The 17,309-nt window shown below is 39.3% G+C and overlaps 1 protein-coding gene across 1 annotated transcript in view; it reads right to left on the minus strand.

Moving 5' to 3' along the window:
* C36H10orf67 (chromosome 36 C10orf67 homolog) overlaps window positions 1-17,309 on the minus strand; it is a 163,030-nt gene that overhangs the window by 136,074 nt on the left and 9,647 nt on the right. Inside the window, 1 exon segment of the mRNA XM_058532821.1 lies at window positions 3,119-3,239. Within this exon segment, the coding sequence (XP_058388804.1) occupies window positions 3,119-3,239 (121 nt within the window).

The following is a 17,309-nucleotide window of genomic DNA, read 5'->3' on the forward strand; positions in this document are numbered from 1 at the left end:
GAAAAGAAGGGAGCCTCAAAATTGATGATCTACAGGCATTGGTAGCAGACAGCCCAATATCCATTACGCTGGTTCTTCCTTACTGAGAGAACCATGACTTTGTTGGGGCAGAAATGTGCCAAGCTAAAATACTCACTTCTCTAGAACTCTTTACAGTTAAAGTGGTCCTATGATACAGTTAAGGCCAATGATAAATAAGCTGGGGTTTTTTATGGAAAGTTTCTGCTTTCCTGATATAGCCACCACTCCTCTCTATTTCTCCCGTATGTTCCTTCCTCTGTGAAATGCAGATGGAGGCTGGAAGTGGAGTAGCCATCTTGCTACTATGAGTTCCGAAGTATGAAAGCAAAAGCCATGCACTAATAATGGAAATTTGAAAAGATAAAAGGAATCTGGTACACGGATGACATCAGAGCGCTACTGCCCTAACTCCAGATTGTCTAACTCAAGAGTTCTTATTATTTGATTAAGCCAATATAGTTGTGCTTTCTAAACATAGAGCTATATGCCATCCTAACTGATACCCAGATCCAACTAAGGAAATTAGAAAAACAAGGTAAACTCAAAATAGTAGAAGAAATTAAATAATAAAGATAAGAAAAGAAATTTATGAGCTAGAAAATAAAGGTATGATAGAGAATATTAATAAATCCAAAAGTTAGGTCTCTGAAAAAAAATTAATGAAATAGACAACACTGCCAAGATTCATCAAGAAGAAAGAGAGGAACCATCTAGACAATATTGAGTTCAAATAAATAAATAAAACTACAGATACAATAAAGATTTAAAAATAAGAAAAGACAGTAACCAACATTACACCAATAAATTGAAGATTTAGCAAAATAAATACTTTTGTAGAAAAATATGACATCAGAACTGACCCAAGAAGATTTAAAAAAACCTAATATATCCATAACAAAACAACAATAGCAATAAAAAGAAGCACAGACAGTTTTACATGCACGTTCTAAAAGAACCTGAAGAAATAGATAATTCCAATCTCATGCCAACTATTCCAGAGAACAGACTGGGGAACACTTCCTAACTCATTTTATGAAGGTACTATGACCTTGGTACCAAGACTGAAAAACAATGATATAAGAAGAAAAGAAAATTATAGGACAATCTCACTTATGAACAAAGATGGAAAATAATCCTTAGTAAAATAATAGCAAATAATACAGAAATGCAAAAAGAAATATTATGGTCCACTTGGGTTCATTCCAGGTTTACTATTCAAAAATCAAATTTGACCACATCATCAGATAAAAGAGAAAAATCACATGACTATATGATCATCTCAACCAGGCCGTGAAAAGCATTCAAATCCAGTCATTCATGATTTTTTTAAATGCCTCTCATTAATTAGAAATAGAGGAAATATCCTTAATCTGATTTAAGCATATTGTATCAGAATCAGCAATATTAAAAAATCCAAATGACAGAAGCATAGGCAGTCAGCGGTAAAATGACCTAAGATCCTTCTATCTCATTACTGTGCTGTATACTGCCTCAAAATCATGGTGCCAATGGTGGCATCCATGTTCTAGGCACAGAAGAAAGGAAAGAAAGGAAGGGAGGGAGGGAAGGAGGGAGAGGAGGAGGCAGAAGCAAAGTGGCAGATGGTGCATGTGAAGGTTCCCAAAAGCCACCACATAACATTTCCATCTAACGTCTACTGACCAGAACTTAGTCATTTGACCACGCCTAGTTGCAAAGGAATAAAGTTATTAAACCTTTCAGACGGCAGAAAAGAAGACAATAGGGCCGGCCCAGTGGCTTAGCGGTTAAGTGCGTGCGCTCCGCTGCTGGCGGCCCGGGTTCGGATCCCGGGTGCGCACCGACGCACCGCTTCTCCGGCCGTGCTGGGGCTGCGTCCCACATGCAGCAACTAGAAGGATGTGCAGCTATGACACACAACAATCTACTGGGGCTTTGGGGGGAAAAAATAAATAAATAAAATCTTTAAAAAAAAAAAAAGACAATAAACTGACAAGTATGTAGGAAAAGAGACACCCTCAAAAGTTACTAGTGGGAGTGTAAATTGGTATAATCTCTCTGCAGGGCAATTTGGCAACATCCTTCAAAATGACTAATGCATACATCCTCTGACTCAGAAACTCCACTTTTAAGAATTTAGACCACAGATTTACTGGCATTATGAGTACGTACAGAATTACTCATCACAGTCAAAGATTTGAAATGACCAAAATGTCCATCAATAGGAGAATGGCTTTAAATAAATGATACCATTTTGTGATACGACATACTGTGAGAGACTCCATTTGTACCGATACGAGATGATTTCCAAGTTATATCGTTAAGTGAAAAAACAGAAGCAAAGCACACAAAAGAATTTATAGTAGTATGCTACCTTATGTGACAGTTTTATTGATCAGGGATTTTAATAATAACTCTTGATATCTGATGTGTATGAAATGCTGTGTATCTTTACAACCAAAAAAGATCCAAAGGAAATATGATAAGAATGTCAAGATTTGACAAAGCTGTACGGTGGGTAACACAGTTATATTATTCTCTACATTCTTGTCTAGGCCAAAAGTATTTCACAATTTTTTAAAAGTATTATAAATAGAAAATGTTCACACATATCAAAAGAATTCCAAAGAAACAAAACACTTCACTAAACAAGTTAACATATATAAGCATGACATAAATATGACATAAATACAAGTAGTAGTTTATAGTAATAATTTTGTGTGTGTGTGTGAGGAAGATCAGCCCTGAGCTAACATCTGCCAATCCTCCTCTTTTTGCTGAGGAAGACTGACCCTGTGCTAACATCCGTGCCCATCTTCCTCCACTTTATATGGGATGCCGCCACAGCATGGCTTGACAAGCAGTGTGTTGGTGCGTGCCCGGGGTTCCGAACCGGCGAACCCCGGGCTGCTGCAGTGGAGCGCACGCACTTAACCGCTTGCACCATCGGGCCGGCCCCTAGTAATAATTTTTAAAAACATAACTGTAATCCAACTCAGTTTGTAAAAGATGCTAATATTTAAAAACTTAAATCATTTCAATTCTGTCAAGGAAAGAGTCGTAAAGGCAAATAATGCCTAAAATTATCTCAGAAGTCTCAAAATAATTCCAGATTTACCTGTACTAGTGTTTGTGTAGAGGAACTTATTTCTTTTAACGGCAAAATTTCACTGGAATCCGTTTGAGTAGCATGGTCTGTGCTGTAAAAGCCAACCTTCAGATTATCTGAAATGTTAAGTCTGAAAAAAAATGGAGATTAATGTGCTTTATATAATGGATATTTCCTTAAAAATATGCATTAGTGTGTATATTTTTGTGTGAATCATACCATTTTTCAAGATTCAAGATTTGGGGTTTTCACCAGGACTCTGCCGGATTATCAGATTCCCTGAACTATGGCATATTGCTGCTTATTTCCATTTTCTGTGATAGGATCAATTTATGAGCCTCCTTTTAATATCTTATCTACTGTTTTCCCTGTGCTACTGCTTGAAGCCATTATAAATTATGAACGGGCATATTGTGCAAAAGTACTTTAAGGCTGCAGTTCTCAAAGTGTGATCTGAGGACCCCTGGGGTCCAGGACCCTCTTTTAGGGAATCCATGAGGTCAAAATTATTTTCACAAAAGTATTAAGATTTTATTTGCCTTTTCCACTATCCTTCTCTCACAAGTGTTCAGTGGAGTTTTCTAGAGACTACAGGTCATATGACTGCATGACAGAAGCAGATACAAGAATTCAGCTACCTTCCATTAAGTGAGGCATTGAAAGGAACTGCAAAAACGTAAAACAATGACACTATTCTCATTAAAGTTTTTGTTTTGAAAAATACAGTTTGTTTTTCTTTAAAATATGTTATTTACATTAAAATATTTGGTTTTGGTTATATTAACATATTTAGAATTGGTTTATCACTATTTTAAAGGAATTTCTCCTTTCAAATTTCTAATATGGTAACTACAAACAGATATAACATAAACTAAAGGTCTTTGAGGTCCCCAATAGTTTTTAAGACTACAAAGAGGTCCTGAAACCAAATAATTTGAGAATTGCTTCCTTTTTTTTTTTTTTTTGCTGAGGAAGATTCGCCCTGAGCTAATATCTGTTGCCAATTGTCCTCTTTTTTTTTTTTTTTGCTTGAGGAAGATTAGCCCTGAGCTAACATCTGTGCCAGTCTTTCTCTATTTTGTATGTGGGTCTCCACCACAGCATGGCTAACAAGTGGTGCAAGTCCATGCCCAGGATCTCAAGCCACAAACCCGGGCCACTGAAGCAGAGCGCGCTGAACTTAACACCACTACACCACAGGGCCAGCCCCTCTCCTACAGACCTTTAATGACAGGCATCTCCAACAGTAATAAGAAGGCCAGTTTTCTGGATGCACTCTCTGTCATTTTGATCGAACTTACCACAACTATCTGTTTCTAAAATGTCAGCTAAAAAAAGAAAACTATGAAAGCCCAAGTAGAATTACCAGACATTTCAGTGCTGCCTCCAAAGACAGAGTGTCTGTGTTTCTATCCTCCCTTGTCTGCTGACCAGCTGGAGCAGACTCTGATGGGGAGCACCCTATGGCAATCCCCCGCTTTTGACTTGCTGGCAGAGACTCAGCTCTGTCTCCTACAGAACTCTGGGGAGGGTGATTATATTCCCTAAGGCCCAGGGCAACTCTTGTCTGATCTCAGCCCATCACAGTGATCTCATCCTTCTGGGAAGATGTTTTAGGGGTGGGTGTGGAACCCAGGTCTGGCGAGTGCAACACAAGGGAAGATCTACTGGGGGCTTGTGGGAAAGCTTTTTACTCTCCTTCACAAGGGCATCAGGAAAGAGGTTTCCCCCGTGACTCTGGATATTGCCACGTGTGGAAGTGATGCCAAGTCGTCTGGTGACAAGAGGGGCCAGCCAGAGGGCAAAGCCAGTACATACATGACGAACTTTTAAAATGATGGACATAATTCTGACTAATGACTTTGTTTAGCCACTGACTCCACCAGCTCTGAAACCTGTCATACCTCTGGTCTTCCTGGAATATCATAAAATAAATGCACCAACTGAGAGTTTCTGTCAACTGTAGCTGAAAGCATAGCTATGTGACCTTACATAAATTACTTAAACTTTCTGTGCCTTAGTTTCCTCTTAAGCAAAATAATAGAGCCTATCTCATAGAGTTATTGTCAGGATTAGTGTGTTAATACTTAGAAGTACTTTGAATGGAGCATGTCACATAGTAAGCCCTCAAGAAATGTTACCCGTTATTGGCCAGTGGTGCTGGTTGTAACTACTATCACTACTACGTTTTCAAATATCATAATTTTTTCATCATGTTTGGAAAAAACTATTAAAGCACAGCAATATTCAACTAATAAAGGCTAAATTTATATTTAAAAAAAACTTTCTAAGACTCCAAATGATGATTTTCAATTTATCCCACTAAATTTTCAACCAATCTTCCACACATCCATCAATATTATACTGATGGTAGACCTTGTCAACAGCATTATATAGGCAGGGAGGGAGCATTGCTAACATTGTACATCTCAATTTCAAGGGAAATTTCTGGTGTTTTCCCACATAAAATTGTATTTTAGATTTGGTCTAACTCATTTTAGGAGCCTAAATTTTTTCTCAGTAACACAGTGAGAGGCCATCTCCAGTGAGAGGTCATCCCTGTTGGAAGAGGCCATCTCCATAGGCCTTGAGCATCCCTGCATAGTCTTCCCGGGCATGCCAAGAATGCAAAGCCTTGACTACTCTTTCTGCAGGCCATTCCTAAGAGTTGCGTTTGCAAAGAGCAACCTTGAAGGATGAGGTAATGTCTTTCTCCCGCCAAGAAGCAGGCTTGCTACTTCTTACTGTGAAAGTGGTGAATCCCCCAAGCTCAGGATCCTCTCCTTTAAAGCAACTCACTGTGTGTATAGTCATCCATGATGGGTCTTTTGTGTCACCCTCATGGCACTAAGGGGCATGGGGAATCAACACAAATGAACATGAAGCACTGGAGACTGCTTTTGCCATGACGATAAAGTCCTTTGTCTCTGACCCCGCAGTCGTGTCTTCTGCCGACAGCCATGAAACAGTGCCAAGCAACTTATTAGCCTGTAAGTTGGGTAAGATCCCAACACTTCACGGTCCTTGACAAGTACCTGACCCATAAATCCTCCCCATAAATGCTTGTTGTCTTGAATGTCTTTCTTTTTAAGACTAAGATATAGTAATCAACTGAAGAGATCATCAATATTTAAGGCTTTGTCTATCTAAAATCTATAACCATTTTTTAAAATCATTTGTGAAAACCACCACTAAATTATAATTATCATGTTAAAATTAAGTATGATATTGTACTATACTATAGAAATGAATGAGTCATTTGATCAATTATGACAAAAATTTTAAAATATACTTTTTAAAGTAGTTTATAACAAATAGGAGAAAACCAATTTTTAAGTGGTGATGACAAAATTTCAGGGAAAATGTTCCTGGTACTTTTCAAAGATGACAACTACTATTGATGACAAATTGTACATGTGGTAATTTTTTTTTCTAGAATATGTGTTTTAGACATTTTAAAGAAATTCTCTTTTATGATACATTTAGGAATCTTTTATTTATTTATTTATTTTATTTTATTATTTTTTTTGTGTGAGGAAGATCAGCCCTGAGCTAACATCCATGCCAATCCTCCTCTTTTTGCTGAGGAAGACTGGCCCTGGGCTAACATCCGTGCCCATCTTCCTCTACTTTATATGGGACTCTGCCACAGCATGGCTTGACAAGTGGTGCATGAGTGTGTGCCCAGGATCCGAACCCGAGAGCCCTGGGGCTGCCAAAGCAGAGCACGCACACTTAACTGCTGCACCACCGGGCTGGCCTCTGGGAATCTTTTAAAACATGAAATAAAAATAAAATCATTATACTTCTGAACAAGTGTCCCACAAAATATAGATAATAAAAGTTTCCTAATATGACTGCACGTCTCCAAACTTTTGTCATTTTAATTCATCATTCCCATTGTCCCTAGAGTTATCTTACTAAAACTCACATTCTGTCACCATCCTGCTATAAAGGACTTTGATAGCCTTCCTCTGACTAAGATAACTAAATTTAATCTTCTTATCCTGACCTCCAAAATATGGGTGCAAAATACTTGTTGGAGCTTCATGTATTTAACAAAGAATAATTGATTGCCTACTATTTGCTAGGCACTATTTTTGGCACCAAGGATAATGGCAATGGACAAGGCAAAGTCTTTGTACTTGTGGAACCTATCTTCTACTGGGAGAGACAACCAGTAAATGAGTAACAGAAATATGTTATATATTCTGAGGTTGTGATAAGTCTCATCTCTCATGACTTATACCCCATGCACCATACTCACCTGTCACACATCTGTCAACTGTTCCCAAAATATACCTGTACCTCGGCAGTACCCTCAGCCTAGGATGCAGTGTCTCCACAGTTCTACCTACCCAAATCCTATGTAGTCACTTTCTTTTCCATCTTCCTTTTCCTTCCATTACCTTCCTTTCCCAGAGTGGAGGAGTCAATATGGTGGTCAATGACATGAGTCAATTTCTCAATGATGGGGGAAAGGTTAGGAGCCATGCAGGGGAGAAGGCCAACAGTTCCAATAGCCAAGGATGTAGGGCAGTTGGGGGAACAGGCACAGCAGCACAGAGGCAGCAGGCAGAGGAGAGAGCCAACATGGTTGAGAGACTGGGTACATTGAACAAATAAGTAAACGTACTGAAGATAATAGAAATCAAGTTTTTCAGTGCCAGAAAAGATATTTACAAACATATAAAAGCAGTAGGCTGGAAAGTACCCTGAGACAATGAAATGAAATTAGAAGTTTTGGTATGAATGCCTGGTTTATAATTATATACATAGATATATAGTTAAAGGTGCATATAAATGCATATGTATGTGTACATATATCGTACATATGTACATATATTTATATACGTTTGTTTCTAGTTCTGTCCAATGTGAGGACCTAGAAGAATGACACTCCAGTAACAATGAGCACACCAAACACCCAGATGTTAGTTTCTAAATATCATCCTGCACTAAAAGGAACCAGCGCTCCTTGGAAAGATGGCTTGTTCCAAAGCCAGGATAACAAAAGTACAAAATGAGCCTGGAACATCTTGTTAGGCCAGAAAGCGAGGAAATGCTCAAAAAATGATGGGGACATGTGAAAATGACATGAAAACTAGATCTAAGAGATTCCCACTGGCCATATCTAAGACAATTTGAACATCAAAATAAATGACGAATGTTATCAAATTATAATCTATTGAATAAAATAGGAATCAGCAGTCCATACTGATAGGAATGAATGAAAAATGAATGAGAATGAGAAGCTCCAATAAATGTAGAAAAGAATGATGAAAACAGAGAATTGCGCACTCCGTTAACTCCAGTGTGCTCTGCTTTGGTGGCCTGGGTTCACAGGTTCAGATCCTGGTTGTGGACCTACACCACTCATCAAGCCATGCCATGGCAGTGACCCACACACAAAATAGAGGAAGATGGCACAGATGTTAGCTCAGAGTGAATCTTCCTAAAGCAAAAAAAAGATTGGCAACAGATGTTAGCTCAGAGTAAATCTTCCTCACCAAAAAAAACAAAGAAGAAAGAAAACAGAGAATTGCCATTTGGCAACCACCATAGAGGTGACTAATTAAGGTGGGAGGAATCAATGATGGCTAAGGCTGTCCAGTGGAAGTTTGATTAGGAAGAGGATACTTTGTCAAAAAATTAAAAATAGAACTACCGTGTAATCCAGCAATTCCACTTTTGGGTGTAGACCTGAAGGAAATGAAATTACTAACTCAAAAAGATATCTGCACCCCTATGTTCACTGCAGCATTATTCACAGTAGCCAAGATATGGAAACAACCTACGTGTTGTTGATAGATTAATGGATAAAGAAAGTAGTATGTATATATGTGTGTGTGTATATATATATACACACACATACATATATATACACAATGCAATATTACTCAGCCATAAAAAAGAATGATATACTGCCATTAGCACCAACATGGATGGACCTTGAGGCATTATGCTAAGTGAAATAAACCAGACAGAGAAAGACAAATACTCTATGATCTCACTTATACGTGGAATTTAAAAAAGCCAAACTTGTAGATACAGAGAGTAGATTGGTGGTTGCCAGGGGCTAGAGGGTGGGGGAAATGGGAAGATGTTGGTCAAAAAGTGCAAACTTTCAGTTGTAAGATGAATAAGTTCAGGGGCTGGCCTAGTGGCGTAGTGGTTAAGTTCACGCTCTCCGCTTTGGTGGCCTGGAGTTCATAGGTTCGAATCCTGGGCATGGACCGACGCACTGCTCATCAAGCCATGCTGTGGTGGCATCCCACATACAAAATAGAGGACGATGGGCACAGATGTTAGCTCAGGGCCAATCTTCCTCAGCAAAAAGAGGAAGGTTGGCAACAGATGCTAGCTCAGGGCTAATCGTCCTCACCAAAAATAAATAAATAAATAAGTTCTGGAGACCTAATATACAGCATGGAGACTATCGTTAACAATACGTATCGTATACTTGGAAGTTGCTAAGAGAGTAGACCTTAAATGTTCTCACCAAAACTAATAACTATGTGAGATGATGGATGTGTTAACTAACTTTCTTGTGGTAATAATTTTACAATATGGAAATTGTAAATACAACACAAGGAAGGTAGAGAGAGGGGAAAAAAACCAAATATGATAAAATGTTAAGAATTGAAGAATCTAGGTGAAGGGGATATGTGAGTTCTTAGTTCTGTTCTGGCAACTTTTCTATAGATTTGAAATTATTTCAAAATAAATTATTTTTTAAAAGTCATACGCCTTCTTCAAGCAAGTTCAAATTTCACCGATTTCACCCAGTCAGAATTGTCAATCTTTTATGCCTTAATGAACAATGTAATGTCAATTTGGAAGCAACATATATTACATTTGTATGTGCTACTTCAACCTATTTTCCAAGTCACAGGTAATGCTGCCAGTTCTTACTGGAGCCCATGGTAAGAGAAGTCTAGACTGTAGCGCAAACTCCTCTTCCATTGGGACGTTATGATCCAGCAGATGCAATGGCACTCGAAAGGGCCCATGGCAAAGAGGGGTGATCTGTGGATCCTTTGGCAAAGCACCAATAAGAAAACTATAGCAGAAGCCTCTAGGATTTATAAGCAAATCTTAGGCCCTCTTGTACAGATGGCTATTACCCTTTTGAGAAACAGCTTCTGGCTTGCTACTGAGCCTTGGAAGAGACTGAATGCCTAACCATGAGTCATCAGGTGACCATCTGGCCTGAGTTTCCCAAGACAAACTGGGTTTTATCTGACCCACTAAACCATAAAGTTGGGCATGAGCTACTTCAATCTCTCATCAGGAGGAAGTGGTACATAAAAGACCAGACTCAAACAGAAGGAAAGTCATTTATAGGAGAAGGTAGCTTCTGCTGCATTGCCTCTCCCCCCTCAATCCACAGCTATGACTTCATGGGAAGCTCTGTATGACCAGTTGCCTCAGGAAGAAAACACTCAAGCCTGGATAACAGATGGGGCTGCCACCAGAAGGTGGATACCTGCAGTCTCACAGCCCCACTCAGAGGTGACCCTGAAGGACAGCCATGAAGGAAAATCCTCCCACTCAACAGAACTTGAAGTAGTACATTTGGTTATCTACTTTTTCTCCTTGAGAGATGGTCAGAAATACATATCTGTATTAATTTATGGGCCACTGTGAAATGATTAACTAGATGGTCAGGAAGTTGGAAGGAACAAGATTGAGAGACTGGTGATAAGAAAGTCTGGGGAAGAGTTCTGTGGATGACTCCTTAAGAATGGGCACAGGCGGGCTAGCCCGGTGGTGCAGTGGTTAAGTGTGCATGCTCCACTTCAGCGGCCCAGGGTACGCAGGTTCAGAACCCGGGTGCGCACCAATGCACCGCTTGTCAAGCCATGCTGTGGCAGCGTCCCATATAAAGTAGAGGAAGATGGGCATAGATGTTAGTTCAGGGCCAATCTTCCTCAGCAAAAAAGAGGAGAATTGGCATCGGATGTCAGCTCAGGGCTAATCTTCCTTGCAAAAAAAAAAAAAAAACAAAGAATGGGCACAGGCTATAAAGATATATGTGCCCCATATGAATGCTCATCAAAGGACATCCACCACTGAGAACGTGCTCAGTAATCAAGCAGGCAAAATGACACTCTGTGGTTATCAATTAGTTTCCGCAGCCACACCAGTGCTCACTTAACGGCCCTTGAACATGGTAGCCATGGTGGCAGGGATGGAGTTCAACAACATGGACTTCACCTTACTAAGGCTGGCCTGAATGTTGTAAGTGCTGAGTGCCTAATCAGCCAACAGCAGAGATCAATACTGAACCCCTAACATGGCAGTATTAACCAGCAGGGATAGCCAGCTACCTGGTGGCAGGTTGATAACATTGAATCTCTGCCATCATCTTTACTGGGATAGACATATATTCTGGATACGGATTTGCATCCCCTGACCATAATAATGCATCTGCCAGAACCACCATCCATGGATTTACAGAGTGCCTTATCCACCATCATAACATTATGCACAGTATCACTACTGATCAAAGTATTCATTTCTTGGCAAAAAAAAGTGCAGCAATGGACTCATGCCCATCACCCAGTATCCCATCACCCAGTATCCCATCACCCAGTAGTGGCTGGCCTAATGGAAAAGTATGTCAGGGAGGAAGAAATTTCTCCTCTATCCTTTTCTAAGTTCTTCTGGCTGGTCAAATAACTAGAATGACATAGGACAGATTAACAGGAGAAAATCAAATTTAATACATGCATACAGGAATTCACATAAGCATGAAAAATTCCAAAGACAGTCACGCAAAATGAAGTATATATGTCATTCTGGACCAAGGAGGAGGAGGCAGGGTCTGGGACTTCAAAGGAAAGGAAGGCAATTCACAAGAAGAAAGAAAAGAGTAAATTTTTGGTAAACAAATGTTTTTTGGGCCATCTAGAAACAATGGGACACAGAGAGGACTTCGGTCAAATGGGCCTTGCTGGGTTCTTTCTTGTCTTCCACACCTAGTTCATGTTATACTCTAGTCATCTATAGTGGTACCTCCTTCCTGGAACAGGTCCTCTATCTGAATTCTTTTTAGACAGTTCGAGGAGAAGCTCCAAGTTTATTTCTGCACCTTTTGTTTCTTTATTTTTAAGAAAGCCCCAAATAATCCTCAAGTCAAAGAGACACATTTTGGGAGTAGCAAATTTATCTCCCCCACAGGTTGAACAGCTTATTGAAGATTCAGTTATGGCAGTTGAGAGACAAACCCATAAAAGGATGTGGTTCTGTCTTACAGCATGCAGTATATGCTCTGAGTCAGTATGTGGTTTTCTCTCTCGGAGCCATAGGTCCAGGACTCAAGGGGTGCAAGGGGAAGAGGCTCCTCTCACTATTATACCTAATAACTCACTCCCGAAATTATTGCTTCCTGTCCCAGCAACACTGTGGTCTTCTGTGTGGAGGTCTTAGTTCCCAAGAAGAGAATGCTACCACCTGGAAACCCAACAACAGTTCCGTTGAATTAGATGAGATTTAATTGAACTGATATCTGGCCACTTTGTGATCCTTATGCCACTGAACCAAAGGCAGAGAAAGGGGTCACTCTACTGGCCGAAGTAATTGATTCTGATTACTAAGGGTTTTTGGTATACAATGGACTCATTGTCTGGAACCCCAGGAATTCTCTCGGGGTGCATCTTAGCATTTCCATGCCCAGTAGTAAAGATTAATGGAAAAATACAGCAACCAAAAAAAAGAAAAAACCGGCAGGACTTTTGATAACTCAGGACCTTCAGGAATGAAGATTTGGATCTCCCACTAGGTAAAGAACCTCGGCCTGCCTAATCTTCCAGTAGGTTTCTTGGCCACTCGACAAGCCATCCCTGTGGACCAGGGCTGGCCAGCACCTTCTGGCAAGTTTCTCAGCCACCAGCCATGTCCTCTCCCAAGGTCGTAATCCCAGCCTTTGGTGGGAATGGAGGTGGGGGTCTTCCAAATTCTTAGTTCCCTCCTTGTTTACTCTCCCTCTGCTTTTGGGGTCACGGCTGCATTCTGTGTCTGCTATCACAATACTGTTTAGAATCTTCTTACCACCTCTACTGCCTTTTATTAGTTAAAAATCCTTGTTAATATTTAATAAGGAACAGGAAATATTTATTCCCTGTTCAAATACTGGGAGGTTTCAGCCTCCTGTCTGGGCCTTGAGTGCCACATCAATATAATAAATACAAACGGCCACAGAACTTAATCTGTTTCTTTACATTCTGCGGTGCCACACATTTAACAGGCCTCTGTGATTCACCCTGCCAGCCTAGAAATGCGATCCTTTATCCTCCCCAGTGTCAAGCGGCTCCTTTTTACTATTTAACTCCATTTTTCATTAAGCTTGAGCATGTATGTTCTTTCCTTCCCATTTTAAGCAAAAGATCTTCTGTGGGCGGTAGGTTTATGGAGCGTGGATAGTTTTCATTACAAATATATAACGTTATATTCAATTATATCTCAGTAAAGCTGGAAAAAAATAAAAGTGCAAAAACACCCCAAATATGTATATTTTTAGAATGTGATTCAGAAACTTGGAATAATGTTTTGTTATTCTTTCTGGTGCCATAATATTACAATAATACAACATGATATTTTAAAATCAAGTTCAATAACTTTATAGACACCTCCTCCAGCATATCCAAAAATAACATTAGTGCCTATGTATTGAGTGCTTAACTTGTCCCATGGGCTTTGTTAAGATATATGCATGAACACACACAATTTCCCCTCAGGTTATCGTCCCAGTAATCTCATAAGAGAAATACTAACTTTCTTGTTTTAAAGATGTGGAAACTGAGGTTTAAAGAGAGTAAACAACTCATCCAAAACCATAAGCTTGAAGTGGTCACCGAGGGAAGTCCCTAAAACATTTTCCATGTCTAATGCTTCGCTTTTAAGCTGTGCTTGCTTACAGGAATCAGAGCAGAACACTACCAGGTGGCCAAACGGTAGAACCAGTCCAAACCAGAAAGGCCCAAGATGGTGATGGGGTGCCGTGCAGAAAAGGTGCGGTGTACAAGAAAGGAGAAGATCTGCGCATGCCCCAAACGCCCCTGCCTCGAAGGATTATGTGGAGACCCCTCCCCCTCACATCCCATAACAACCCTGTTCACCTTCCCTTCAGGGAGAAGGTATTTTAGAGCACGAGCTCTGCCTCCTCCATTCACTGATAGTGAACAACGTTTCTGCTCTGCTATTCCGAATGTGGTCTCGTTCTATTGGTGTGGATGGCTTCGGGCAAAAGGACTCACTTGCGGGTCACTGGTCCCTTGCTTGGTAACGAAGTGACAGATTCCTACTCTCCATCCCTGGTAAGGACAGGCCCATGGCTCTAACGTCCCTGAGTCCTAACGTTTTGGATGACTGATTTAGAAAGATCTGGCTCATTCACAATCTAAGTGAAACATGAAGATTCATTCTTGTTTCCTGTCAAATTCCGAATGTCTCTAATTTTAGATAACAACACTGTTGCCTAGAATGGAAACCCACATCCTAACAAAACTAGCTATGTGGTTGCTACACAGTCTGTATTTATAGTCTTAGCAATTCAATTTCTGAATAACAGCTGGGTTGTTATGCACAAAATATAGTCTTGGAAAGATAACAGTTAGGGTTTTTTAATAAATTAGATACAAAATTAACATGTTAATTTATTATAGGAAACAGATCCATTAATATTTATTAATAGAATGTAATGACACTTCTCACTGAATCCTAGAATAGTCTATCTAACAAATGCTCGTTAATGAATTAGTCAAAGAAAATGACAGTAGGTATGCTAAACTTTCACTATGGTGTACTGCTCAATTTTAAATAAGGAAAACACGGCTTCCCTTTCTTCCTCCTCAAAGAACACGCAACATTGATATGCCCCAGTCTCAGAGTTCTCTTTGTACACTCGCTTCCTAGGTGACCTCACCGGGTCTTTCAGTTCCAGTTACATCTTTGTGCCAATTACTCCCAGATAGAGATAGCCAGCCTGGACCTCTCTTCTGAACCTCAGACTTGAAGAGTAGCAGAATATGGCATTCCAAAATATGCCTCTTTGGCATAAGGATTATTTTGAGAAACTGCAGACACAGGAGAAGCTCTGAAAACAGAGTAGAAATTACCCTTTGGTAAAGGAAATTTACATTTATAAAGGAAATCTCCATTTGTAAGTGTCTCCCTCTCTGTACCAGGAAGATGATTTTAAATCAAAAGAGAATCTTATCAACGGAGAAGGCACCAATTTAAATCTGCATAACAAACTTTACCCTTGTTTACTGTGCTTTTCGTGGTAACCTCCCATAACTGGCCTCCCTCTCCCTTTCTTTTGTCTTTAGCTGAAGATAGTATTTAAGGTGGTGGCTTGGGCCAACTTGGAGTTTTACTCGTTTTTTTGGAGTATCTCCCATGTATTCATGAAGTATACATGGTACCAAACTTGTTTGTTTTTCTCTTGGGGATACCAGTACATATCCTAGGTAAGAGGAATGTAGCGGGTAATTCCTAGGAAAGAGAAACCGCGGGGGAATTTCCTAGGTGAAAGGAGCCTAGGGAGAACTTATGGAGTAAATAGGGCAGGCTGACCTTTTTAATTTGGCTTTAAATTGGAAAGAATTGTGTTTATAAAGTCTGAACAAACTGCTTGATAGAGCAATGAGAGTCTGAACTTGTTTGGCTCCGAAGAGAAGGAACATCAGCTCCTCCTGGTTGAAAGTCATTCTCAGATGACTGAGAACCTAGTGGGAGTGTCTGAGGTTGAGGCTCGAGATGAGTAGCGGTCCCATAGGGAACTCCACTATCATTTACGTTAATTAAAGGCTCAGCCAGGGAAGCGCACATGAGGGTTGGTCACCCAGGCTCCGAGCCCCCACTGCAATCTTAGACTGCGGGCGGGAAAAACTAAGGCACGTAAAAGAGTGTTTACAACCTTTCTTTAGGGTATAACACTCACAAGCAGCACACTTCTGACCCGCTACCGTGTCCTTAGATGTTGTTCAGACTGTATAGTAAAACAAAACTAAAAGAAAAGCTGGAAATCAAGCCTCTAAAAAGCCCAACCAATTCCCGAATGGCCAGCCTCCTCTCCAAACTCTGGAGACTTGCACAAGTGCTAAACAAAAGGGGAATATCTAGCCCATCCCAGATTCCTAAGACTGAAAGAAGGGGAAACAAATGAGAAAAGAAACTTTTGCAGATGTAAACTGCTAAAATTTTTAAAACAGAGGCTATAAAATCTTTGTTGCATCTATCTGTTGTTTATGTGTGTCTATAGGGATGTTATATGTGTGTGATAGTTTACCTCCAGATGATGGGGCTAAAATTTAAGAGCTCTGTTTAATTGGCTTAAAGCAAGCACTTACAAAAATGATTTCTAAATGCAACTAACCCAAATGTCTTTCAAGTTAACGTGATATGAAATAATCTTTGGTAAATAAAAGCATATTTAAGTTTGTGGGTTTGACTAAAATAGGCATATCCTCAGAGTTATCAGCATTGGATATGCAGACACGCAGCCTTTATTCTACATTTATCAGTCAAATAAGCTGATGTTATCTCTATTAAAAAACTGGTTAACAAAAATAATAACTTAAAATGATGGCTAATTTTGCCTAATGTCTCATGAAGTCTTGTAGGCAATCTAAATAATTATCGGGAACAAATAACTAAAAATGCGAAAAAGATGAGTGTTGGGTGAACTTTTTAACAATAATTATGTGTTATGGTGTATGTAATTAAAATAGCCTCCAAAATCTCTTTGGTAACATGAAACTTTGAAGTTTCGCTAGGTTAAATTAAATGATAAAAATTCATTGAATATCTAGCTCATTTCCAAATAAGATAAAATATTAGACATTAATTATTAAAGTTTACCTACTGTTGGCTTCTTACTACAGAAAAATTAAACAGTGTTTAGGTCTCTTAGTAAACGTCTTCTATTTTATCAAAAGATTGTACTATGAAGTAACGTGTTTTTAGAAATTATAAACAGTATTTATAAATTTGCCAAGCCACAAAATGCTAAATTAAAGAAAGTTTATAATTGCTTACTTCTTAGTTTAAGTTAAAAATTAAGGCTTCTAAGGGTTAAAAATTCTAATATGTGATTAAAGCTACTAAAAATTAAGGAAAATATGTCTGTATTCAAGGAAAGATGTATGTTTTCAGTAAAGAAAGTATAAATAATGGTATTTTTGTTTTGTTT

The sequence above is a fragment of the Diceros bicornis genome, chromosome 36, assembly GCF_020826845.1.
Source record: "Diceros bicornis minor isolate mBicDic1 chromosome 36, mDicBic1.mat.cur, whole genome shotgun sequence".
Classification (NCBI taxonomy): Eukaryota; Metazoa; Chordata; class Mammalia; order Perissodactyla; family Rhinocerotidae; genus Diceros; species Diceros bicornis.